Source organism: Podarcis tiliguerta (assembly GCF_965153285.1).
Source record: "Podarcis tiliguerta genome assembly, chromosome: 1".
NCBI lineage: Eukaryota > Metazoa > Chordata > Lepidosauria > Squamata > Lacertidae > Podarcis > Podarcis tiliguerta.
In genome coordinates this window covers 54,100,377-54,127,750 of record NC_139534.1, presented here as the reverse complement: position 1 = coordinate 54,127,750, position 27,374 = coordinate 54,100,377, and the positions used below count along the sequence as shown (strand labels likewise).

Below are 27,374 nucleotides of genomic sequence, written 5' to 3'. Positions count from 1 at the left end.
ACCCAGCCCCCCTCCATGGGAATTATCCTGTGCTGAACCCTGGTATGGTGCAAGCCAAGCTACCAGGGTCTCACTGGGTGACCAGGAGAGAGATTCCAGTCAGGCAGAGGCTGTAACCAAGTTTAAGGCATTTCTTGGCCAATCCTTCCTCAGGCCCCTTATGAGATCATAGGGCAAAATGGCCCTGTACACTCACAAGTGGGCCTTTTAAGGCCTCACCCATCCCTCTTCTTGCAAGATCTCATGGGAGAATCCAAACCCACAACATCTCACTCCAAAGGGGAGACGCAGCTACAGTTCCCACACCACTCTCTGGGTTGCGCACTGCCAGGAAGGTTGGACCAAACGCAGATTGCACCAGGAATGAGGCTCAAAATGCTATCACTGCAAAACTCATTCTCTCCCTCACATTCTCCTGCTGCCATCCATGCCTGCCATAGCTGCCTCTTTGATCTTCTTCTGCTGGCTATGGAAAAGTCTCTGGTGGTGTCCATTAAGTTGGCAAGAAGAATAAGAAGGATACTTTTCATCCCTTTGATGGCACAAGAAAGCAACTGGTGCTTGTCCCACTACCTCTAGTGGTTCCTTGGGAGGGGTGGAAGGCAAGACCCTCTTCATTGAGCAGCCTTTTTTGTGCAGATGTTGTTACCCAAGAACCATGTTTGAGTGCAGTCATTTTGGAAGAAGAGCTGCAAGGTTTGTCATGTGCCACCAGGGGACTGTTTGCTTCTCATGCTAGGATTGGTTTCAGGAATTCATGGGATCCCTCTTTTAGTTTGTCCCAATGCCCCTGACCAGTACTGAGTTATTTTTGATCCTGAGGTGAGGAGAATCAATTCCCCTTGGCTTGTTCTTTCTACCATTTCTCTGAGTGATTCTGAAACAGCTTGTGTGACGTGTGAGAACTTGCCACATCACCTGTCACCCTCAACAATCGGAGATGGATGGTGTTCTGTACCTCAATGTACTTTTTAAGGCTAGGAGTGGCAGCTATGGTCTCAGTCTCAGCCTAGAATAATTATTATTATTATTATTATTATTATTATTATTATTATTATTATTATTATTACTGTCTGGGTTTCCCCAGCCACAAGGGTGGCTCCCAACAGAATATTAAAAGCACAGTGAAACATTCAACATTAAAAACTTCCCTAAACAGGGCTGCCTTCAGATGTCTTCTAAAAGTCAAATTGTTGTTTATTTCCTTGACATCTGATGGGAGGACGTTCCCCAGGGCAGACACCACTACCAAGAAGGCCCTCTGCCTGGTTCCCTATAACCTCACTTCTCACAGTGAGGGAATCACCAGAAGGCTCTCAAAGCTGGGGCTCAGTGTCCGGGCTGAATGATGGGGGCTGAAAAGTTCAGAGTCGAGAGAGGAAGGGTGAAGAGTGACGCCTTTCTCATTTCCTTCCATGTCTCTACAGTGGTACCTCTGGTTATGTACTTAATTCGTTCTGGAGGTCCATTCTTAACCTGAGGTATCACTTTTGCTAATGGGGCCTCCCATTGCTGCCACACCACCACGCGATTTCTGTTCTCATCCTGAGGTAAAGTTCTTAACCCAAGGTACTATTTCTGAGTTATTGGAGTCTGTAACCTGAAGTGTCTGTAATCTGAAGGGTTTGTAACCCGAGGTACCAATGTATATACTTTTTAAAGCTGTGAGGAGAGTGCAGAGATTTCACAAGCACCTGGGGAGGTCATCACTGGCCCAGTTATGCCCACGGGCTTCACACTGGCTACACTAGCCTTAGGGGTTTCAACTTGGCTGTTTGCTATGTCTCTAGCAGTACTGCAGCAGACATTGCTTTCCTCCTCGGCCTCTTTCTCCTCACTTAGGGACCTCTGAATGATGAACTGGAGAGGCTCCCTGAACCATCTTCTTCTACTGAAACCTACCAGGAAATAAATGGCAGGGTTGATGCTGCTATTGATACAGGCAAGCATGTAAAAAACACTGGAGAGTTCATCATAAAGGTGCACAATGTGGTGCACATTGAGGGGAACACCGAAAACAACAAACACAAGAACTGTGAGCAAGATAGTTTTACAGAGGTGTCCTGTCGGACGCTGCAGAAAACAAAACCTGACCTTTATGAACAGGGTCAGGCTAGACAGAATCATGATAGGGGTGAAGAAGGCGAGGTTGACAAGAGAGATCTTTTGTTGCATTTCATCACATACTGTTTTGTGACTTAAAGAACAAATGTCCAGCCCAAACAGCAGGATGTCAGCAGACCACAGCACGGCCGCCACTGCACTAGACAACCACACAGGGCGGAAGGAGTGGTACCAGAATGGGCACAGCACACAGAGACACCGCTCAACACTGATAGCAGTGAGGAAATACATACTGCTGCTGAATGAGGACACTTCCATCTTGCTCAATATGGACATCAGCTCACACCACTGAAGGATGTGGGTGGCAAAATACTGCGCTAAAAAGAAAGATGTGATAAACAGGCGCAAAAAGAGAAAGAAAAGGTCAGCCGCTGCTAAGCTGAGGATGTAAACGAAGAGTGGATTCTTCTTGATGTCTAGTCGGAGAAACCAAAGGACAATCCCATTCCCCAGCAGGCCAAAGATGCAGATGAACAGACTGAGGCAATAGATGATGTCATCTGTTAAATTGTGCACAGAGCCTTTGTATCCAGTATCACAGGTTTGTGTCTGAATTCTGTGAATAAGCAAATGTGCCTGTGTTGTGTAAGCCATCACACAGGCTTTGCTGGGGCTTGCAGATGTCTTCTTCTTCTACTACTACTACTACTACTTCTGCTTCTTCTTCCCTCCTGTCCCTTTTCACCTGCAAGCACAGAGAAGATGGAAGCGTATCAGTAAGTAACTCAGGCAGCACTCCCATTGGTGATTTATGCATTGACAGATTTGTGGTATTTGTAACCCGTCTTTTACCCAAAGGTTACCAAGCAGGTCACAGTGCCGTATACAATATTAAATGCATAACTTAATAAAATATACAAGCAACCTTTTTAAAAAATAAAACACCTTGGTTCACAGCAATACTTCAACCAGAACAAAATTACTTCTCACATCTCAGAATAAAGCAGCAATGATGCTCTCCTGTCACTCCAAAGCCCAGCAGAATGAACCCATGGAATATAGATCCATGCAAACTCTGGGTTTGTTGGTGGCAATTTCATTGTAACAACCACTGCATGAGCCTTAAAAACAAAGCATCAGCATATGGTGGGCTTATCCACACTTACCTTTTGCCCCGTGCTTTCCAGGCACAGGTCCTCACTTAAAAGCTCCATTTCCCCCATCCCCAGGACAGAGAAACCGTGTCTTTTTTTTCTTTTTCTTTTTAGAAGAAGAGTTTGGATTTGATATCCTGCTTTATCACTACCCTAAGGAGTCTCAAAGCGGCTAACAATCTCCTTTTCTCTTCCTCCCCCACAACAAACACTCTGTGAGGTGAGTGGGGCTGAGAGACTTCAGAGAAGTGTGACTGGCCCAAGGTCACCCAGCAGCTGCATGTGGAGGAGCGGGGAATCGAACCCAGTTCACCAGATTACGAGTCCACCGCTCTTAACCACTACACCACACTGTCTCTCAGAAAGCATGTCTTTTAACCAATGCTTTTTTTCTAGAAACTCACCGTGAATGTCTCTCTTGTTCTCCCTTGTTCTCATATAATGCCAATGGTGCCCATCTGAGTAGTGCCAGAACTAAATTCCAAAGAGTTCCAGCTGAAAAAAAGCCCTGTTCCTCTCTTCTGTTTTTCCTCAATATGGCAGCAAAAACGTTTTTTAGATCCACTAGCTGGCTGTGAGCAGATCTATTTCTTGTAGTCGCTATAACCTCCTCCAGCAGAATGTGCTTGAGAAAGATTTTCTTTAATTAAGGCGGCATGGATTGTTGCTCTGGCTCTTAAAGGCACCCACTTTTCAAATGCTTTCTATGATGGGCATGGCAATTCAACAAGTCCCTCTTGAGCAAGGCTTGACGTTATAACTTGATGTGTCATCTGGAGACTCTGGGTACTCTCACACTAGTCATTTTCTCAAGAAGCAACTTCATTCACCTGGAAAAATTGAAATGAGATCACAGATAAAATGTTGCATTCCAATATCTCTATGTTCTCCTCCCATCTTTTAAATTATTGGATAGTGCTCACCTTTATGACTTTCTGTTCCTTAGCGGCACCAGCCTTTTATAGGTCAACTGGCAAAGTGCTGTTGATTCACCTGGCATGGAAGAGTGAAGCACTTTGGGCAAAAGTACTTTGGGCCAAAGCACTTCTAGCAAACTTTAAACCAGACACTTGTATTTTGAGAGGAAAGGGATCTGCAGAACTCCCACTCAGAATGCGCTCCTGATCTGAGGGAGGGGAGACGGGCTGGACCAGTTTCCTCCTGAAAATCCTTGCCCAAGTTCCTACTATTTGCCCCTGAAAATGCTTGTCACAGTAAATGTCTCCTTGGGGAGCAATTAGGGGGTTCAGCAGGAGACCAACATGGGGCACCGATCTGGAGCACATTCTAGTTTAGAGCCACATTGTTGCTGAAAGTGGCGAATTTATACACACCTTATTAAAAGTGTGCTGATTGCACTGTGTAGTTTGGCTCTTAAATTAAGAGTTAGTTACTGTGTGAGTCTATACTTGTCTACTCAGAATTAAGACACATTGAGTCTAATGCAGGTTATTTACATGTAAGTGAGTACAGGATGGCAGCCTTTGTTAGTTACTGCTTTTTAATTGTTTTATTTGATATTTTGATATTTCATGCAAACTGCTTATACGTTTTGTTACATTCAAGCAGTATATCAATGTTGTTAAATAAAGAGCAGATCAGCAGTGCCGGGGCATGCGTGGCAAGCGCCAAGCATCCCAGGGGTGCACGCCAAGCACCTAGCGTCTGGGTGGCGGGGGCAAGGGTGGCTGCGATGTCAACCCCCCCCCCCCCGGGAATGGCAGCTTGGGTGGACCGCTCCCCTTGCCCCGCCTTCATCCGTCAGTGCAGATCAGAATGATTTTAACCAGCATTAGTTTCTTGTGCCTCTGTCATTATATATCTGCAGTGGGATCCCAACCCCAACCAGCCTTTGCCTTCTTACTCTCTTTCTTCTTGGCGAAGTAATGTGTACAAAAATGCATTTACTGGGGTGAAGTGTGCATAGAAATGCATATATACATGAAAATAACATGCAGGGATGTTTTATATCGCAGGAAATTGCTTTGCAAAATTGTGTGTGTTAGGCAAAATTGCATGCAAATGTGTATATTTAGTTTGCACTAAAATGCAAATGAATATTCATGAGGATTTAAAAAAAAAAAATTCACATGTGAGAATGTGGAAAACTGAATAGGAAAAATGAGAAATTGAGAGAAACGAAGATTGACAGATCCTCTAACAGTGAGCAGTGACTGATTACTTCTAGACATTTCTAAATTAGGCTTTCTGGACCCATTCCAAACAGATTTCCTGCCTGGTTTCGGGACTGAGACCGTTTGAACAATCTGTGTCTAGAAAGAAATAGGGGAGGTGTGGGCTTGTTGATTCATCTGGGGTTACTTATGAAGAAAATGAAAATTGGAACTGGGTGTTGTCAGAATAAAAACAACACCACACACCAACCCCCGCATTCCCTCTCCAAGCAGTTTCACGTCAAGCAAGAAAGGGAGGTTACAAGTTGGAACACTCTGACAGAAAGAAAGGCGAAATCTCGTAAGACAGCTCTGTGAAATAGGAGTAGGACCACTGAAAATCTGCCCACCAGTGGTGTGCGGCCAGTGGATCAGGAGGACTAGGCTAATCCCCTAAATCAGTGGGGTGCCTTGAACAATGGTCAGGGGTGCCGTGGGCAACACTGGCCTCTGTCCCTCTTTCCTTCCCTCCTTGCATCTCTGCCTCCCAAAGGCTTGCACAGCTGTTTGTTGCAGCAGCCCTGGCTACAAGCTCCTCAGGCAAATGGTGCCTCTGAAGCTGGCCAGGGGCTGCTTCCCAGGGCCCTGTGGGGCAGTGTAAAGAGGCACCTACAAGTCTGGCTTTGGGAAGGAGACAGAAGGGCTACAGCATTGTTTCAGAGCCCTGGAAGCTTGTGCCTGGCTTCGGGAGGGAGGCACAATGATCATGCACATGATGTTGGCCCCCTTCCCAACAGCCATCGCAAGCTGGCGCCTCTGGCCCTAACTGATCCCCTATGAAAAATTTCACTGCCTGCCACTCTTGCCCACATAGATTGTCCAGAAGCATCTGGTAATAAATGGGACCAAAAGCCACCGAGGTCACTGCAGAGATTCTCTATCTGTCCATCTATGTATTTATCTGCCAATAAACTACTTCCTGGAATACCTTCATTATTACATCCTGGAGTATTTTAAAGTATTTTAATTTGCATAGTTTCTGTAGGTAACAGTGTTCAGCTTTTCTTGTGCAAGGGCATGGGATTATGGCATTTCCCTTCCCACTCCTATTTCAAAACTATTTTTGTCTTTGTATCAGAAAGGCACCTGACCAATTTGGTTGCCAATAAATATTGCTGCGAACATTTCAGAGGTCATGGTCTTTCCAATGAGTGGCTCCTGTCTAGGTTTGTTACTTGTCTTACTTTAAATGTTGTGAGGATCCTATGCCCTTTTGGGTTGTTGTTTTTATTTTAATTATGTATTTTGTGGTTTTATATTTTGATTTTATTCTGTGAACCACCCTGAGACCTCTGGGTATAGGATGGTATATAAATTGAATGAATAATAAATAATAATGGCAGAGTGCTCATAGTCCTGAAAATATTGCAATTTCACTGCTGAGAAAATGGGATACCTCCACAGCAGAAGTGTTGCCTTCAGGAGAGATGCCTGGATCCCCATAGTATACCTAGAGCAGTGTTTTTCAACCACTGTTCCGCAGCACACTAGTGTGCCGCGAGATGTTGCCTGGTGTGCCGTGGGAAAAATTGAAAAATTCGAAAGATTTTTTTTTAAAAAAAAAAAAGTCAAATTTTCGCCCACTAGGCAGGCGCCGGACTGTGTCCTGGGTATGGGGGGGTGGGGTTTTTGACCCCACCCTCGGCCAGCAGGGGCGCCGATTGGCGCTCCTCAGGGGGACACTCTCCAGTTTTCTGATGTCCGGGCTGTGATTGGTCCAGACTCCAGCCTGGACCTATCACAGTAGGATATCATCTTCCGACTTCCTTCCCGCCCGAGCACAGTGTGCGCAGCAGCGGAGAGAAGAAGATGCCGCGACTCGAGTCACCAGGAGGACCGGAGCAGGAGGAGACGGACGGAGACCAGGACTCGGCGGGAGTCGGCACTGCAGAGAGACCGCATCCGGATCCAGACCAGGCCGCAGGTGCAGCGTGAGGTGAGGAGGTCATATGGAACCAGTCGGTCACGGTCGGGTCTCGGAAGAGAGACGAGTGAGTCCAGCCCTGTGCAGCAGCAGCAGCCCGGTAAGTGAGTCCTCCTGTCAGTCCTCCTCCTCCTCATGCCTATACCATCTGTGCCATGCCTATTCCATCACCTGTGCCATGCCTGTACCATCACCTGTGCCATGCCTATTCCATCACTTGTGCCTGCCTATTCCAGGTTGCGCACTGAATAAAGTATTCAGTGGCCTATAAAGTATTTTATAATTTTTCATATTTCTGTTTACTTACTATTTCATAATAAATTAATTATAAAATACTTTCTTTGTGTTTATTTGATTCCTATTCAAGAGAATTATTTTATATATAGTCAATATAGGCACAGAGTTAATTTTTTTAACATTTTCTAATGGTGGTGTGCCTTGTGATTTTTTTCATGAAACAAGTGTGCCTTTGCCCAAAAAAGGTTGAAAAACACTGACCTAGAGCTCTGATGAAATCAGTCATGCTCAAGCCTTTGCTGCCATCATGTGGCTCTGTTTTATACAGTTTCCAGGGGGAAATCTGTGTTCGTCAGGTACACCAGTTGAAGCACTTTAAATGTGATCGTATTTATTGCTGCAGAGCCTTTATTTTGTTTATCTAAAAATATGTATGGACAACTTTTATGAGCAGAACTCTTCAAAGTGGCTTACATGATGTAACAGATCTGTAGAAAACGCAACCTGAAGAGACAATGGGGACTTCCGGCAAGGCAAGATGGCCAATGCCACAGCTGCACAGAGCTCCTGAGGACGACCTGCACCAACAGCATTGGCTGGCTGGCCCCCACACTACCAACACTGCTACCACCGCAATTGGGGGGGACCAGGGGTGCCGAACACAACAACCAGGGAGGCTGTGGGGAGGCCCTAGTTCCCCTATGGTGGCCTTGAGTGCGCTGGGACCGGGAGCACCCCACTGACAGCCCAGCTCCGAGGCCTCTGGAACCAAACAGAAAACAGAAAGCAAAAAGCAAAAAGGAGTCGTCCCCACACAGCCAAGCACCAGCTTACTGCCACAGCCATGGCCACTGCCGACACCAAGAGAGAGAGGTAGGAGGGTATCAGGAAACTATTGTCTAAAAGACTTCTACAAAAACAACAAACCCACACCAACACAAGAAATACAAGACAAATTAGGGACACCCAAATATCTTGGCTAACACACCATCAACTACACGCCTTCTTAAACAATCCAGTAGTAAAATCAGCAGCCACTAGGCCCTTGACCACCTTCGAAAAACTTCTCCTGACAGCAGAGGGACACGGCAAAGGGATGGTATCCACAATATACAAAGTACTGCTCCAAAATCCTGCAACCCCACATGACGCAATCTAAGAACAATGGGAGCATGACATAGGCTATGAAATCAACCCCACCCAATGGACTAGAATGTGGTCTAAACCTCCCTTTAAGTCCATATTAGCCAAAAGAAGGAAACTCACTCTGAAGTAAACTGGGCCGAAGCTGTTAAGGGCTCTATTCTATTCTATTCTATTCTAGAAAGCACATACACTTCAATAACAGATAAGAAAAAAGGAAGGAAATACAACTGAATAAAAATTAAACATACATACAAAACAAATTTGAGTTGTTATGTTCACAGTCCCTAAAAAGAATTATTAGTATTGGGAGTGGGGGTAGTAACATTATTTTGCTAAATTTTAATTATTTTATTACATATAAAATATGAATATTTGAAAGTTACAGAAACAAAAAATTACTAGCCCTTTCAACATCAGATGGTTTAACTTACGGACTTTAGATAACAAGATAACAAAAAGCACAAGGAATTTTATGACCACATGATGGCAGCAACATCCCAGAGAAAGAATCTCTTAAGGATCTTCAGCTCGGCTGGGAGCTATTAATAAAACTTTTTAGGACTGTGTTGCCTCAATGTCTCCAGAGTGCACAGCCATTCAACTGAAGGTTTCATTTGCCACTCTGAAGAGCAGCTTAGTATTCTCCCCATTCTGAAGCTGATGAGTAGAGAGGAAATATTGGTCTTGCCATTCAATATGTGGTGAGTGGGCAGGACTCATAGTCTTAGTATCAGATAAGTTACACTGAGCTAGTGTGAGTCACTGCACATTCTACCTTGGACTTTGGTTGTCCTGATTGTTTTGGGTGACTATAAAGGAACTGTTGGTATGAATCGATTTTATGCTTGGCAAGTTGCAACCAGGAGATATTGTGTTGCTGTTTCAAAGGCTAGAGGCTGCAAGATTGTCCAGGTTCACCATTGTTCCCCTCGATCATATTCCTCTCCTACGAGCTGCATTCCTATTCTGTCCCACTTAAGGCAAGGGAGAAGGGTGGGCAAAAAAATTGGTGGAGAATCAAGGCAAGAGAAGCTCCATCGACAGGATCTCCTGCTATCTCAAACTGTAACTTCAAAGCAGTGGCGTAGCATGGGTTGTCAGCACCCGGGGCAAGGCAAGTAATTTGCGCCCCCTAACCCGTGGATTTGCGCCCCCTAACCTGTGGATTTGCGCCCCCTAACCCTCACCCCCAGATGTTGCGCCCGGTGCAGCCGCCCCCCCCTGCACCCCCCAAGCTACGCCACTGCTTCAAAGGGAAGTGCAACATCTCTCTGCCCCAGTGTGGCAACCTTTCTTGATTCTGAATAATCTGTCCTCCCAGTGAATACATAACTGCATAAGAAAGATGGTTTCTGAGCAGACCATCCATCCCTGACCATTGGCTATGCTGGAAAAGGTGTGGCGAACCTAATCAAAGGGGAGGGGGTTCAAATGTATATCAAGTGGATGTGCTGTGGTCACGAACCTATTTTGCCCACCTCTTAGGAGTACCATGCTGTTACTTTAATTCCCCCCCCTTGCGTGCACACTTAACAGTCTGACACACAGCAACATAGCAAGTGAAGGTATATCTGCCGTGGATATGAATGGAGGGAGCTTCCTCAGCTGCATTTCTGTGCACTTAAGCTGGTCTTCAAGGGTCAGGTAAAATGTCTCTCTTGTTGTTCTAGTCTTCAAAGAATACCTATGATTTTAAGAATTGCAGCAAAGGCAAAATTTCACCAGACACAACTATTTCCATGCACCTATAAAGCTATAGAACAGGGGTCCCCAAACTAAGGTCCACGGGCCAAATAAGGCCGGAGGGACTCGTTTATCTGGCCCGCAGCGGCCCCCGCCACCGGCTGCTGCCGCCTGCTCTTACCGGCGCAGCGCTGCGCGGCTGCCCACTTCTGGGTCGGAGGAGCACCAGAAACAGCTTGTGCGCAAGTGTTATTTCCGGTGCACATCTGGGTCGGAGGAGGCCCGTGCACATGCGCACAAGCTATTTCCAGTGCTCCTCCAACCCGGAGGCGTGCCAGAAATAGTGTGTGCGCATGCGTATGGGCACACGCTTCCCCGCCCTCCGGCCCGCAGCGTGATGGGCGCTGGAGACACCAGCCTGAGGTGCAGTAAGTTTGCTGACCCCTGCTATAGAAGCCCACACCTAGCAACCCTTATTTCATCAGTGAATTAAGTAATTGTGTTCATAGACAGGTGTCAATTTACAAAGCTTTACCTTTGTAAAGCTTCTTATGGAAGGCAAGTAGGGTGCAATCTGACTGATGGCCTTTTCTTTTGAAGTCCTCCTTCCCTCTGAAACCCTGGTGATATTCTGTGCTACTCCCAGTCAGAAGAGCGACACTAAAATCAACAGGCTCAAGGAACTGACATGCATTGATTTCAGTGGGTCTACTCTGAATATGCACTTAGTGCATATTCTGAATATTCTGAATATGCACTTAGACTGGACCTAATGGTCAGGGGTCCCTTTACCTTTACCTTACTCTGAATATGACTTAGTTGGTGATCACCCATTGGCTGTGACTTTTAAACAGAGCATTATTTTATTCCATTTCTTCAAGGGAAGAGGTTGGAGGATCAGAGCCTCTGTGCTTAGAGAGAAAAAGAACACTTCTTGGGAGCAACAAAGAGGTGACTGGTTAATGGCCCATTAATTTGAACAAAGCAGTTCATTCATATTCAACTCAAAGTAGTAGGCAAGGGCTGAGCAGGTATAAACCAGAAGCCAATCTTCTCTGGCCACAGTCTCCATCATACAGAGGAATGAGCTCTTTGGAAATGGACACACCACCATTTCCATAGGCTCCTTCATAGGTCCTGCCTGTGTATTTAACTGCTGCCCAGCCTGCCAAAGTAAGTTCCCTCCTAGGGAAATAGAAAGCAACCAGATGCTCCCTCAAATTTATAACAGATAAAAAGACTTATGTGGTGTCAAAGCGCTGGTGAAGATTTAAATTTGAATATTCAATTAACTCTGTGCAGGTGGCACATGTGTCTGTATATAAATTTGCACATGCACTGTTGGCTGTGTTTGTGTGTCCATAACGGAGTATGCATGCATTTTTACACTGGCATCAGAACAAGGATCAAATGAGATGGTACACAACTACACAAAGTGTGTGCTTTTATCTATATCACTTCTGTTCCTCTGTGGATTTTGTTGAGTATACCATTGTGTGCTACACCTGTGCACATGTGTAGTCCTGAATGTATGTAAGATATGGGCATGAACAGGATTTAACAGTGTTTAATCGATACATGGGTGATGCCCCCAGCTTCCTTGCTTGGTGAACTGTTTGAAAAGCACTTTGCCGATATGTGAATTTCCCTATCTTCCATTCTATTCGTCATCACCCTGAGGGTGGATGCTTCTGGGAAAGTGTCCCTGTTTACAATCTCCACCCTCTGCCAACCAATCCTTTCACATTCCAGACACACCTGCTGTTCCACATTCACCCTTGGCCACTCTCTCCCACTGACCTTCTGCTGTGAGCCTTGATTTTTAAATCCACAGCAAAGAAAAGAGTCAACCTGCAGATCTCGGCGTGGAAGAGCCCTGTTATACAACTGTCCGAGAAAAGAAGTTATCTCATCTGCCGTTTCCTTGGATCAGTGCAAAAGATACCCCTTTGTAGGGCCCTGGGGGCTGGTAGAGATGCAAAGAGGTTTAGAGACTCCAGACCAGTTAGGTGCCAACCGGGAGACTCCAGGAATCCCTGAGATCAAAGTTGTTGTCGTAGGAGATGGAGGCTGCGGAAAGACATCACTGCTCATGGTCTTTGCAAAAGGAGACTTCCCCAAGGTACGCCCTCTCTATTCACAGGATTGCTACCACCAATAATATGCTTGTGATTTGCCATACTATATCCTGTCCAAGGCAAACTGTCCATGCATTCTGTCCAACCTTCAAAGTGGGTTTGGGTTGTTGCTGTTTTTACTGCCCTGAGGTTATCATTCTGGGAACCTCTAGAATAGGGGTGGTAGGGAAACCTTTTTCAACTCAAGGGTTACATTCCATTCTAGGTAAGGTAAAGAACCCCTGGACAGTTAAGTCCAGTCAAAGGTGACTATGGAGTTGCGGCGCTCATCTCACTTTCAGGTCAAGGGAGCCAGCATTGGTCCACAGACGGTTTTCCAGGTCATGTGGCCAGCATGACTAAACCACTTCTGGCGGAACGGGACAGTGACAGAAACCAGAGCACGTGGAAATACCATTTACCTTCCCGCCATAGCGGTACCTATTTATCTACTTGCACTGGTGTGCTTTCGAACTGCTAGGTGGGCAGGAGCCGGGACAGAGCAACGGGAGCTCACCCCATCACAGGGATTAGAACCACAAGCCCAAGAGGCTCAGTGGTTTAGGCTACAGCACCACCCGCGTCCCTTTACCATTCTAGGTAACCTTCCAGGGGCCACATGTAAGAGTGGGTATCAGGGTCAGGTCAGCAATGACTCACAAGATGTCAGTGAAGCCTTTATTCAAAGAAAAATGGCTCAGCCCTAGTGAGCACAGCTACCCTTCCCAGTAGGTCTTGCCCCAATGAGGCAATTGCAAGGACTAAAGGTCCCTGCCTTCACACCACTCTTTAAGGCTCCTCCTCCCCACGTTCGTTCCCAAACTCTCTGAAGCTCATTTGTCTCGTCTCTCATTGCTCCACCCTCTTCATGCCTCTGTGGGTTCTGGAAGTCCAGGGCGGAGGGGAGATTGTCGCAACAGGAGGGGGAGACCCCCTGGCTTCTTCAGCAGCCTGCCTCCACTCTGCCTCTTGCCCCCCCTCCTGCCTCTGCTTCTGCCTCTAGACTGCTCTCTGCCACAGTCTCTTCCTGCTCACTAAAGCCTGTTACCACTTCAACTTCCGGCACCTCCTCCTTCCAGTCTGCTCCCTCTTCTCCCTCTGACTACTAATCATGATCCCAACACCAATTCCCTGGCTCTGAGCCTTCTTCCTTTGGGAATTCCCTTGGGGGTTCCCCAGCTGGAGCCTCCCACCACTCTGCGTCCAACCAGTCCATGACACCACATGACAAAAATGAGCAGGGCCAGAGGCAATTGTGGGTGGAGCAATTAATGTAAATACTAGCTTTGTGCAGGAGGCTACACTCACCCATCCCTCTCTGTCAACCACCCAGGCAAGGAAAAGGCATCATCGGGGCTTAAGGACACATTCCAGTCTGGCAAAACTACCCAAGGAAAGTGGGACTGGTGACAGGGTGGGGTTTGGGGAAAGGGTGTGTTTAATTAATTAAATTTATTAGTTTTATACATTTATGTATGGCCTGGGGAGAGTCCTAAGGGGCAGACAGAGAGGCTGGGGGTGTCAACTTTGGTCTCAGGCCTGAGTTTCCCCCACCCTGATCTAACATGGTAAATTCTACCAACAAAAACAAGGTAAGCAGGCTTCTCTCACCATCTCCTTGGAGTCGTGGGTAATGGGACCCTTGGTACTTCACTGGAACAAGTTCAGTAGGGGAAACTCAAGCTGTGACTAAGAGTACTACTGGTCAGTGTCACCAAACTTCCTTTCACAAACAAAACCCATTTATTTAGTTGCCAATACTAAATTCTTCTTATACAAAAGAAGAATTTGTCTGGTGTGCATTCTCCAGTGGTGCCCACTAGGGGTGGTTGGGCAGGAGGACCAAAAATAGGTGGAGCCAGAATCAAGGACAGGGAGACCCGACTGATTCTAGTTCTGCCCCCATCCTCCTCTTTGCTGAGTTGCACCAGAGCAACCCTGAGGCTAAGGAGGAGAAATCTGATAACCAGGTCCACCCCAATGGCTGTTTGTAAGCACAGGTGGGAGGCAGGTGGGAACTGACTGAGAACAGACTGAGGGTGATGGGTCACTGCCACATTCTTCTTAATGGAGCAGTCACCTCTGGTGTTCTCAAAAGGTAAGCCCACCTGGCAGCAAATACAGTACATGGATCAGTAGCAGATGGTGCGGTGGGGTGGCTGTGCTCACCTGACCGCCAGACTTTTCATGCTGCTTACTGGGAAGTAGAAAGGGAGGAGTGAGGCCAGTGTGGTGCAAACACAGAAGCAGAGACAATCTTGTGCTCCTGCCGGCGCATTTGCACTGCACCAATCTCTCCTCTGCACCTCCCAGTGAGCAGCAACAATGTGGCTGACCAGAGGTCAGGTGAGTGGCAGTGCCCCACCAGGCCATCTGCTCCTGACATTGAGCAAAGGCTCATTTGAGCAAAATGTTGAGGAAAGAGATGCACGATAGTATCTTGAAGAAAAAATGTTGGAATGGAGATAGAATACAAAACGGTCCTTTCTCACAGACAAGGCAAAAACATCTCTTTCTCACCTTCCTCTTCTTCTAGGTTTACATCCCAACAGTATTTGAGAAATATTCAGCCCCCTTCCACATCAACGACAAGCAAGTGAATATCAGTCTCTGGGATACAGCAGGTGTGTGCGTCAGGGTAGCTGAAGGGAAGGGTTACGGACAGTCACATTGGAAGGTGTCATATTATTGGGTCATATTATGCTGAGAATGGGTGTACTGTCAAGTCATAGAAGCATCATCAACCAGAAGAAAGCTAGGTATGACACAGATTTCTGCATATTCATTGTGGCCACTGAGATCTGTTGGTTGGAAAGTAGGGTTGCACTTTCATGAGGACAATTGATTTCGCTATGTCAACTAGACAGTTATATCAAAATGTGCTTTCCCCTTTGCAATAGTACATTTCTTACCATGGGCTAGATGGGGAGCGGGGGAGGGCAGGGCTTAGGGCATAAGCCCTGACCCCGATTTAGGAGCATACCAAGGTGCCAAGCGAGCTCTGTAAAGCACTTGTGTCAGTCAGGGCTTTAATAGGAACACCAGTCATAGCAGCCGGAAAATCCCTGCTTTCAGTGTATTTTCATTCTTTTAAATGATCATACGCTACGTTTTCTGTGTTGCTGGTGAGACTCCTTTTGGTTGTGTGACGCGATACATACATCAAACAAACTAAACCTAAATTAAACTTGAGTGAGGTGTTACAGATGCTACAACCTCACTGACAGAGATTTTCGTTCAAGGAGGCAGTATCAATAGATTGTTAAAATGCTTGGGTGGAACCCCCTTCCCCAAAATGTCACACAGGTAGTAAATATTACTCACATAGGTGGAAATAGCCTCATGTCCCCAAACTGCATTGGGAAAATAAGGATGAAAACTCTGGTTAAAGAATACAGTATGTGGAATATTTCTTCAAAAGAAATTCTCTGTTTTTTAATGTAAAGTAGAAAACAGAACAGAAGTTGAACTTAAACATGTAAATAAAACGTATCTTAATATTTGGAGGGCTTATTTATTTACTCTTACTTCCAAAATTCCATATTTTCATGGTACAGCTTCCTGGAAACCTTACTGAGCATTTTCCTGATTTGTTGAAGGGAGGTTAGATGACCTTGGCCATTTAAGGAGCCTTCAACCCTCCATTTTCTCCCAAGGCAGACGGATGCCAACCAGTTCTGATTCCTTTGTAGGGAGGTTAAATGACATTGCATCAAGGCAGGTGTCACACCCCCCCCCCCGCCAACTTTCCAGTGCATTTTCTGATCACTTTTCTTCTCGCAAAAATGTCAGTCTTTTGGGGAAGTTGGTTTCTTGAGCAAGAGCTCCCAATCAGCTGTAACTGCACAACCTGAATGCGCCGATCTATGACTGGATCCTGGTTTGTGACTAAATCCCCCCAAGCTATAAGGGTGTGGAAATGTTTCCTTCCAGTAGGTGGCAGCCCAACCAAATTTGCACACACAATACCTCTCCTGTTAATTGAAAGCACATCCCCCTCCCCCGCAAAGAATTCTAGGTATTGTAGTTGGTTTAGAGCTGCTGGAGATTGTAGTTCTGCGAGGGGTAAACTACAGCGGCTGAAACTTTTTGAAAGAAAGAATGTGCTTCAGCTGTGCTTTAAAAGTATAGTGCGTACACAGCCCCAATAATGAGGAAGAGAACTTTCCTGTGAATACTGGAAATCTGTTCTGTTAGAAGTCGTATTCTGAATTTCCAGAGTAGCCAAGCAGGGCTTAAGTGGGTTATCTGAGACAGGTTTCTGAGGGAAGACAAAAGGGAAAGCCTCCCTCACTCCACTCCCTGCCCTCAGGCACATGTGCTTATTATGAAGGTATCTTTTAAGTGATAAGGATGATAAGATTAACAAGTTAGAATGCAATGCAGCAATATTCCCCTAAGGAAATGCAAGTGGTGGCATTTTTGGCTTGCTTAAGTATAAATTAATCAGATGTTAATGGCTCAAACATTCCATTTAAAATTTCATTTTCAGTAGGAACCTGTCTCCATGCTAACCATGCAATCTTGCGGTAGAAAGGCTGAATTGAAATCCTCTGATTAAAAAAGGTCTAGCCTGGTGGACTTGTAGAAGCCAGGTGGCCCATAACCTGTTAGACTCGGGTCCAACCATCTGTTGTTGATACAACACCACACTTTGACTAGTGTGATCGGCAGAGTATGCGTAGCTCCAGCAGATTCTTCCAGCACAACATTCAGAGTCTTCCTGCTTTCCAGTAGACGGCCATGTCCAGAGTTCCCGGTTAAGACAACTCCTTTCTCACTCAGTTCAGTTCAAAGTACAGTGGTACCTCAGGTTAAGTACTTAATTCCTTCCAGAGGTCTGTACTTAACCTGAAACTGTTCTTAACCTGAAGCACCACTTTAGCTAATGGGGCCTCCTGCTGCCGCCACGCCACCGGAGCACGATTTCTGTTCTCATCCTGAAGCAAAGTTCTTAACCTGAAGCACTATTTCTGGGTTAGCGAAGTCTGTAACCTGAAGCGTATGTAACCTGAAGCGTATGTAACCCGAGGTACCACTGTATAAAGCGTTTATTGTCTCATGGCACAAGACAAGCATAAACATGCTTAGCTACGTTAACTGATGCTGGTACATCATGAACTAATCTACTATAAAATACAATTATTCTGGTCTTAGAAATAAACATTTCAAAGATACAAATTGACAGAGAGATCCACTAGCACTTTGCCATGGTAGCTCACCATGCTAGCTCACCATGCTATAGCATGTAACCTTCAGTTTCACGACATTTATGCTTTGCACTGAGCAGTGAACACCTCACACTGCTAGCAAAAGCAGTCTTGGCTTTATACCACCAACACCACCCTACTGCACATACACATGTTCCTTAGAGAAAGGGACGGTGGGCGAGTTGTGCTTTAGGCATTTATCCTTGGACCGTTTCTAACCACCTGGCTCCTTCTCTAAGCAGAACCCAGTCATAGAGGATGTGCAGTTCAGAACACGGCCAAAGCATTTAGTGCAATTTCACCCATTCCCCCCCCCCCAAAATTACACCAACATAGTTGTTAATATTTTGGACAGTGAAATGCAACATGAAAGGGGGATATTTATTAAAAAGCATTTGTCCTCGGCAAGGAGCATTTGCATATTGCGCTATAGAGGTGAAAGCAATGCATACAACTTTGTCTCCACTCCACCTAGGGCAGGACGATTACGACAGGCTCCGCCCCCTCTCCTATAATGGGGCTCATGCAGTTATCATGTGCTATGATGTCACCAGCCCTGCCAGCTTCAACAACATCCTCACAAAGGTAAAAAAAAAAGGCTATGCAGTAACTAAGTCAAGGCTATCTATGAACTCGGTAAGAATAGCTGCCTCTGGGGTCTTTGGAATAGGTGATATAAGAATAATGTGATATGATAGATAGATGTAGATATAATCTGCAGATTTGCACCCCACATTGCTCAGGAATTTTAAGATACCAAAAAAAATTAGTGTCGTCTTGAAAGCTCCAGTCCACCATCTTGATTCAAAATGGCGTCCAGTTGTACCCTAGCATCGATTAAGCACACAAATTTCCTGTGTGTGTGTGTGGTATAATCAAATTGGTACGCCAAGTTGGCATGCACACACACAAACATTACCAGAGAAGGTCACTACAGCATTCCTGAAGCATTGAAAGAGGGGAAGTAGTAAATAGGAAAGGCATCATTTAGCAGATGTGGGTGCCTTATTTAAGGAAACAATTCATTTTCGTTAATATAGTGAACAAACTAAACATTTTAAGTTGTGGTTCTTCAGAAAAACCTCTGTTAATTTCTCTGCTCATTTATATATCAGGATCCAGCCCCAGTACTTACTCTCTCCCCCCCCCTCTCTCTGTGTGTGTGTGTGTGTGTGTCCCCTTTTAGTGGTACCCTGAAGTGAACCATTTCTGCAGAGGGATTCCACTCCTGCTTGTTGGATGCAAGACAGACCTAAGAAAGGACAAGGTTCTGCTAAGGAGGTTGCATCAGGACCATCTAGAGCCCATCACATATCAGAAGGTAATACAATCAGCAGATAGCTCCTCTGCACCAGCCTCACACGGGCAAGAGTCAGCACTGATGGACTTCCACACTAAACAATATGAATCCCACAGACATGTCTCTGGGACACAGCAGACATGTTGTTGTTTTTACTTCTGCCCACATGGTCATTCTTGCCAGAGCCCCATCCTTGCCAGGTGCTGGTAATGAGGAGTTGCAATCAAATATTAGTTAAAATATGTGTTTGCAATGCAAAGGAATTTCTTCCTAATAGAAGTTTATTGAGCAGGAGCAGCCCCACCACTGAGATGGTCAAATCCAGGCACCAGGTTTTGTCTTGTCACAAAAGGGCAGAAAATTTCTTACTCTGGGATTCAGTGTGGATTTTCTGTTTCAGGAAGTAAAATGTCATGGACCACCCCTTATTTTCCTTTCGGTAGGGTCTTCGCTCTCCTCCCTTTCCCTAACAAGATCTATGATGTACAATTCAAAGTGTTGGTGCTGACCTTTAAAGCCCTAAATGGCCTCGGCCCAGTATACCTGAAGGAGCATCTCTATCCGCATTGTTCAGCCCAGACACTGAGGTCCAGCTCTGAGGGTCTTCTGGCAGTTCCTTCACTGCGAGAAGTGAAGCTACAGGGAACCAGGCAGAGGGCCTTCTGGGTAGTGACACCTGCCCCGTGGAACGCTATCCCATCAGATGTCAAGGGGAAAAGCAACTATCTGACTTTTAGAAGACATCTGAAGGCAGCCCTATTTAGGGAAGTTTTTAATGTTTGATGTTTTATCGTAGTAGTAGTAGTAGTAGTAGTAGTAGTAATAATCATCTGTTGGGAGCCACCCAGAGTGGCTGGGGTATAAATATAAATTTATGATGATGATGCTGATGACATTCTCTTCTTCTCCTCTTTCCCCCTCCACACACACCTTTATAGGGAGAGACTTTGGCCCGGAATCTCCATGCAGTTGCCTACCTTGAGTGCTCAGCTCGTTTCCATGAGAACATCATCGACATATTCACAGAGGCTTCCAGAGCAGCCTTGAGTACCATGAAGAAGAAGAAACGCAGGCGCAAACCCAAAAGGACTTGCCTGCTTTCCTGATAGCCAGAGTAGATCAACATGTCAGCAGGTGGATGGAACCAACAGTGGAGGCTTGGTGGGGTGTTCGACAACTGCCCAGCACCCCACACTTTAGGGAGCCCCTAAGTCTTGTACAAAATCCTGCTTGCCTCCTTTATGGTCAGTCACTCTCAGCAGGATTTCAGTTGAACATAAACTTGGGAGAGGCTGCAAATACAGTGGATTGACTGAGGACTTTGCTTCCAAGGAGGCTCAAAACAGCTCATTTCATTAAACAGGGTACTAGAGAATCTACTTTTAAGTGATCAATCATTATACCATTATTTATCAGTGATCTGACTACCATATGTTCCTCCTACCATGATATTATATAATAAGCTTTTAGATTTTTTTTAGATTTTTAGGGTTTCCTCGACATAACAATTTGTTTCTTTTTGTTTATGACTTGTATCTGTGTATTTACAGAGTAGTATTAGATAATGTATTCTTGCACACAGTCTCCCTCCATCTTGATTCAGGCATACCTCACTCAGGGGCCCTCTTCCAGAAAACACGAATCCCGACTTCTGACACCAGTGTTGCACACCACCCCAATCTCTGAGCTGTGCAAAATTCCAGGGGTTCCAGGTGCTTTGTTCAGGGTCCATGTTTCATTTTGGGAACAAGGCACATAAGAGACTGTGGTGTCTTTGTGATCTATAGTATATTTATACATATATACAAACTGAGCCTACGATGGAGGGGTTCACAGCATTAACACTCCAAGAGGGTCTTGCTTCTCCTATAGGTGCAGCCTTGGATCCAAACAGACATCAGACATCATGCCCTGCCTGCTACTTCACTTCTCCTGGTCACATAACTCCCAACACTGCTACTCCCACGTTTTGGCTTTATCTGTTGGGGGAAAGGTCCCACCCATTTGCCATCTCACACCAAGCACCTTTTGATCCTTTGTCGTATTAATGGCTCATCCACCATGCTACCACTTCAACACAGGAGAATAGCCTGGCTTAATTAGCTTTGGACACTTGCTAATTCTAGGGGAATCAGAAGTATCTCGTACACAACTTCATACGTGTCTGGCATCTAGTTTTAACACCCTAGCTTTAATTAAATTCTAACAGCTACTAGACCCAGCAAATTAGAGATGTCTAGCATCCACAAACTCATAATATTCTCCACTCCAGTTGTATTAAAAATTGACCACAATGAATGTATTACGATACAATTGTATTTCCATTGCAGTTTCATGTAAAAAATCAAGTGAAATTTTATGCCTGACTTGCTTTCATTCCTTTAAGGGGGCCCAAATGACTTTCTTGCCCAGGGCCCCCCAAACCTTAGGGGCACCAGAATGTACCAGCTTAAAATCAAGCCTCCAAGATCTAGTGACTCGATATCTGCTTGCTTTTAGCAGCTGGCTTAAGTGGAGAAGATTAGTAGATGGTCTTAGCTTCTGGATCTAAATGTCATGAGAATCAGGTAAAGACCTCCCTCCACATATTCCATTTGTGTTTATACCAGGCCTAATATATGTAAACCCCACCAGCCAAATGCAGCCTACCAGCCACTCAATAAGCCTCCTGTTTTTGCTGTCTGCCTAAGATTGCAAATGGAGGAGTTGTCAAGTGCCTGGCATGCCACAGGTAGCAAGCAGGCTGCAACCAGCTTCTTTAGGACAGGTTTACACCAAACCTTAAAAGAAAAAGAGGAGTTTGGATTTGATATCCTGCTTTATCACTACCCGAAGGAGTCTCAAAGCGGCTAACGTTCTCCTTCCCCCCCCCCCCCCCCGGACAACAAACACTCTGTGAGGTAAGCGGGGCTGAGAGACTTCAAAGAAGTGTGACTAGCCCAAGGTCACCCAGCAGCTGCATGTGGAGGAGCAGAGATGTGAACCCGATTCCACAGATTACGAATGTACCGCTCTTAACCACTGCACCACACTGGCTCCCACCTTCTAAATTTGTTGTCCACTATATCCACCCAAGTGTATATGTCTTCCATGTTGTTGATTGTCAACACTGTCCTTTCCAGAAAATTATGCTTCCTGAGAAGCTGCAGTAGAGGTTGTTAATTTCACACATTTTTTTTCATCCTTTCTGGGACCTGATTTTATCTATAATTCTCAGACAGAGTAGCTGGCAACAACTACAAGCACCTGGCCACAATGAGTGATAGTATTCCAAGTCACCCAAAGAACAGGTTTTCTCTGCTACTTATAAGGTTTCACTAGATATTGACCAAAAAGTGTGTCTGTTCTGGGTTACTGTTTTTTAAAGTCACTACTTTGTTTTTGTACACTACTTTGTTTTTGCCCTGGGGATTATCTAATACTTATTTCCCCTAAATTGATTTCTGAATCTTGAATTTTATTGTTATTAATGTTTTTATACTGTATTTTATGCTACTTTTACAATTAAGTGTTTTAAATTTGTTGTTAGCCATCCTGAGCCCAGTTTTGGAAGTGGGAAGGGCGGGGTATAAATTATTATTATTATTATTATTATTATTATTATTATTATTCGTCCCTGAGCTTTCCGATCAGTTTTGCCATTTCAGCTTGATTTGCCATTCCTCTCTGGTAGGGGCTTTGTCTTATTCCATCTCTGGGCTAATAGCATCTGTGTCATTTCTGTTCCTTTGGGATGTCGGTACCTACCCTTCCTAATAAAAAGTCCTTTTTTACAAAAGTTATTTTAAACTTTTTTTTTAATTCATTATATATCATTTCCCAGAAAGTCTTTATAACTTTGCATGACCACCGCAGATGATAAAAGGTAACTTCTTTTTCTTTACATTTCCAGCAGGTATTTGTACTTGTTCTATACATTTTTGCTAGCTTACTAGGAGTCAAATACCACCGGTACATCATTTTCATGTAATTTTCTTTTAGCGTAGAACATGCAAATCCGTTTTCCATAGCCATTCCCAGTCTGAATGTTGTGCTCCAATTCCTTTGCCCAGTGTATCATTACAGATTTAACCGGTTCATCTTTTGTATGCCATTCCAAGAGTCACTACTTTGGGGAACATTCTGGGCTCCAGAATGATTGAAGAATGGAGAAGGATGTTTATATGCTTTCAGCTCAACATTTGTTCAATGGTACGCACTGGATTGGGGTGAGATAAGAGTTGAATATAAATTTAACAGAAAAATCCATAGCATCTAGGGCTAGAACTTTGGAAACAGCTACTGGACTGGACAGCACATTCCAACAATATGAGCTTGAGGTTTAAATAAGTCAAAGCTCATTGCATGGCAGCTGAAATCATGTGATGAGGCAGCCATGCAAAGCCTCCAGTCATAAGACAAACTCATCACAATAACCACCCATAGCCACACACACACACACAAACCCAGGGGAGAGAGGATGGAATACCACTGAGTTGGAGGCTATAGACATCAATGAAATGGAAAAGATCTCAGTTCAAAGCTTCAGTTAGGCACAACGCTCTTCGGATGACATAGGACAAATCATAATCTGTCAAATGAGGCTATTTCATAGGATTTATCTGAAAATAAAACGGGATAGCCCCCAAGCAGGACATTCTGAGCTCCTTGGAAGAAGGACATGTCATATAAGGTGCATTTTAAATTAACTTCTATCCCTGATTTTTAAATTAAATAAAAGTACAGTATTTGACTCTTTTCTCTATTTGTTATGCTTCTGAAGCTAATAGGTTGGGCTGATGCAGAAAAGGACAGAGCTCCGCCATCTTTAATATATATCCTGGATCCAAACTACTTGGGACTTTATGGATACTAATCTACTACTGGAACCCAGTGCAGATTCAACAAAAACAGATTAATATGTTCCCAAAAGCAAACCCCAGGCAACACTCTGGCTGCATCATTTTGCACCAACTGAAGTTTCAAACACTTTTCAGGGGCAGCCCCACCTAAAGCACATTGCATTAATCTAATCTGAATATGATCACGACATGAGGTGCAATGAGGCAGTGTGTCTGGCTGTTAACCAGAAGGTTAGTGGGCAGTTGTGGGCAGAATTCCTGCATTGCAGGGGGTTGGACTAGATGACTCTCGGGGTCCCTTCCAACTCTGGAATTCTGTGATTCTATGGCTCTATAAGTCACAGTGGTGAAGCCTGCTTTTTTGCAGGAAAGAGCACAGTTGGCACACTCACTTAAACTGGGCAAAAGTAGTGCTGGCCACAGCCCACGCCCAACAGTCCAGGAGTATACAATACAGGGGCACATTCAAACTGCAAATGCCATTCAGTGTGAATACTTTGCAACTCCATCTGCTGCACGTGTAACCTTGCACTGATTTCCCTGTTGACCAACAGCACCTCACCATGCTCAGACATTGGTTTCCACAGCATCTCTAGAATGACATAGAAAAGAGAGATAGGCCTGAGTGTCTCCTGCATATTATTGATAGCACCCCATGCCAAACAGGTGTCCCCCAAAACCACCTTCTGGGCCCTGCCCACCCAGGTAGGACTGCAGTCATCACAAAACAGTGCATCCAAGCCCCATCCTGTCCAAACAGCACAGGAGTCATCAATTAGTCCCATGGATTAAAAAAGCGTGCCTGCAGGGGCGTCTTACCCATAGAGGCTAGTGGTGCAGGGCGCCAGGGCACCAAGTTCTGGAGGGTGCCAGGGAAGAGGCGGAGGCTGGACGCGGCGCATCCCGGCATCAGCTCGCCGCCCTTGCCTGCCTCCGCCATGATGCATCGAAGCAGCACTGCGCCCCGAGCCTCCGTCTGCCGTGGCCACCATGACACGAAGCAGCCGGTTGAGCTACTACGCACCACATCCAGCCTCCACCTGTTCCCCGCCAGAGGAGCCGCCCTCCAGCTGCTGCCTGCCTCCTCCAGCCCCACCGGCAGCATCATCCTTCCTAAAAAAACTCTGGGAAACGGGGGGGGGGGCCACCGGAGGGAGCTTTGCACCACAGCGCCAGATATGCTTAAGACGGTCCTGCATGCCTGGAACTGCTATCTTAAGTATATATTTTGTTAGGCTGCAATCATTTCTAATTGACAGAGAGAATAGAACCATACACAAACCACATGGAAAGTGCTTCCATTCATGCAAAAGGAGATATAACCCTCCATTTCTGGGATTCACTTCCAGGTTCCCGGCACTGCACGTGTGTGTGTTGTTGTGCACAAATAGAGCACATGTAAATGGAGAGTTGCCTGAAGATGTGTTTCAAGGTAAAAAAAAGGCATCAATGAAGGAAACAGCTTTATCTTCATGGGGAACGAATTCCACAAGCAGGAAGCCACCACAGAGGAAGCCCTATGCCACATTACTACATTCCAAGCCATGCACATTGATGGGACTGCGAGATGCGGCTCCCCTGCATTCACATGCACAAATACATAGGCACATGACACACACAAAGAGTAATACTAGTAATAATAAAAATGATAATAATAATAATAATTTATTATTTATACCCTGTGGCTCCCAACTGAATATTAAAAACACAATAAAACATCAAACATTAAAAACTTCCCTAAACAGGACTGCCTTCAGATATCTTCTAAAAGTCAGATAGCTGCTTATTTCCTTGATATCTGATGGGAGGGTGCTCCACAAGGCAAGCGCCACCACTGAGAAGGCCCTCTGCCTGGTTCCCTGTAACTTTGCAGTGAGGGAACTGCCAGAAGGCTCTCGAAGCTGGACCTCAGTGTCCGGGTTGAACGATGCAGGTGAGGCCGTTTAGGGCATTAAAGGTCAGTACCAGCACTTTGCATTGTGCATGGAAACATAATACTAGTGCTGGGAATAGGTAGAAACAGTGATGTTAATTGGATTGGCATTGCTACAGGCCACCCCAATCTTTGCTAAGCAGTAGTAAGTTTCCCAGGGTCTTGGCTTCAGCAGGGTTTTTGTTGCTTTGGAGCAAGGCAAGGCGGAGTCTGTTGTGTCTTTAAGAAATATGGTTTATTCACAAATATGTACACCTGAGTTTTATAAAGGGAGTGCAGAACAATATACTCCAAGGATGTCTCTTGTCGCTCCCTTCACACCTTACGCAAGCTTGGTTCCAGAGCAGAAGCCAGCCATGCTCTCCAGACTCTGGGTGCAGCTTCTCCCAGCAGCACCAGACCGAGGGCATTGCTGTGCACGCAGTTCCCCTGCACAGGGCGCTGAGCTGAGGGAGTGCAAAATTGAGAAGATCCATAACAGAGAAGTTCTCTATCACCATATTACAAATGATCACCCAAGTCCGCTCCTGTTTTCAGCCAGTGCTTCATGGAATTTCTGGCCCTCTCTTCCTCTTCCTAAAAAAGTTTCGCTCCAAACACAACTGCTATTGTCCTTTGCAGTACTTGCTAACACATAGCTGGAGGACGAACTCCACTCCACTTTGTCTGACGCTGAATAGCTCAACCTTTGTCAGGGTAATGACCCCGCCATCACCTGTCTTTGTTCTCTGATAGCACCTCTCTCAGCCAATCTCCTGAGGAAGCTGGCTTGATTTATTTAAATCTTTTAGGCCTTGCTAAATCCATTGATCAAACCCCACATTTACTTAATGCCATAAATTATGGGGAGGACCTGGCACGGAGGAATTTTAGGGGATCCTTGTCCCCTGGAGACCCATAACATTATATCTGAGCATGTGCACAATGTCCTTTGTTTCTGGGTAAACTGACCTAGTCATCCCCACATTCCTGTGGAATAAGGCAGAGAAATTTTTTAATGAAACAGCACTACAGCTTGGGAAGGTCCAGAGCTCAGTGGCTGAGATTCTGTGTAGCTTGCAGAAGGTCCCCATTTCACTCACCTGCATCTCCAGGTGGGGCTAGAAGAGATCTCTGTTTGAAAGCCTAGAGAGCCACTGCTAGTCAGTGTAGGCTGAGCTGGATGGCCCAGTGTACGAGATAAAAAGGTAAAGGTACCCCTGCCCGTACGGGCCAGTCGTGTCCGACTCTAGGGTTGTGCACCCATCTCACTTAAGAGGCCGGTGCCAGCGCTGTCTGGAGACACTTCCGGGTCACGTGGCCAGCGTGACGAAGCTGCTCTGGCGAGCCGGCACCAGCGCAGCACACGGAAACGCCGTTTACCTTCCTGCTATAAAGCGGTACCTATTTATCTACTTGCACTTAAGAGTGCTTTCGAACTACTAGGTGGGCAGGAGCTGGGACCGAACGATGGGAGCTCACCCCGCTGCGGGGATTCGAGCCGCCGACCATGCGATCGGCAAGCCCTAGGCGCTGAGGTTTTACCCACAGCGCCACCCGCGTCCCAGTGTACGAGATAGGCAGTCTTAAAACCCAGCATTATTTACTCTTT

The 27,374-nt window shown here is 45.6% G+C and overlaps 3 protein-coding genes across 3 annotated transcripts in view; 2 read left to right on the top strand and 1 right to left on the bottom strand.

Moving 5' to 3' along the window:
* The window catches only part of MAX (MYC associated factor X), a 703,696-nt gene that overhangs the window by 49,279 nt on the left and 627,043 nt on the right, over window positions 1–27,374 (top strand). The gene's annotated exons all lie outside the window — the stretch shown is intronic.
* LOC310683850 (mas-related G-protein coupled receptor member D-like) lies at window positions 1,657–2,718 on the bottom strand (the record flags this gene model as incomplete). Its single annotated transcript, XM_083454289.1, has 1 exon — window positions 1,657–2,718. The coding sequence occupies one exon, from the start codon at window positions 2,716–2,718 to the stop codon at window positions 1,657–1,659; it is 1,062 nt and encodes a 353-aa protein (XP_083310415.1).
* Window positions 12,128–21,373, top strand: RHOD (ras homolog family member D). The gene is made up of 5 exons (XM_083429316.1): window positions 12,128–12,504; window positions 15,036–15,123; window positions 18,185–18,294; window positions 18,896–19,030; window positions 19,948–21,373. Exons 1-5 carry the CDS (start codon window positions 12,358–12,360, stop codon window positions 20,113–20,115), a joined length of 648 nt encoding a protein of 215 aa, XP_083285442.1. The 5' UTR covers window positions 12,128–12,357; the 3' UTR covers window positions 20,116–21,373.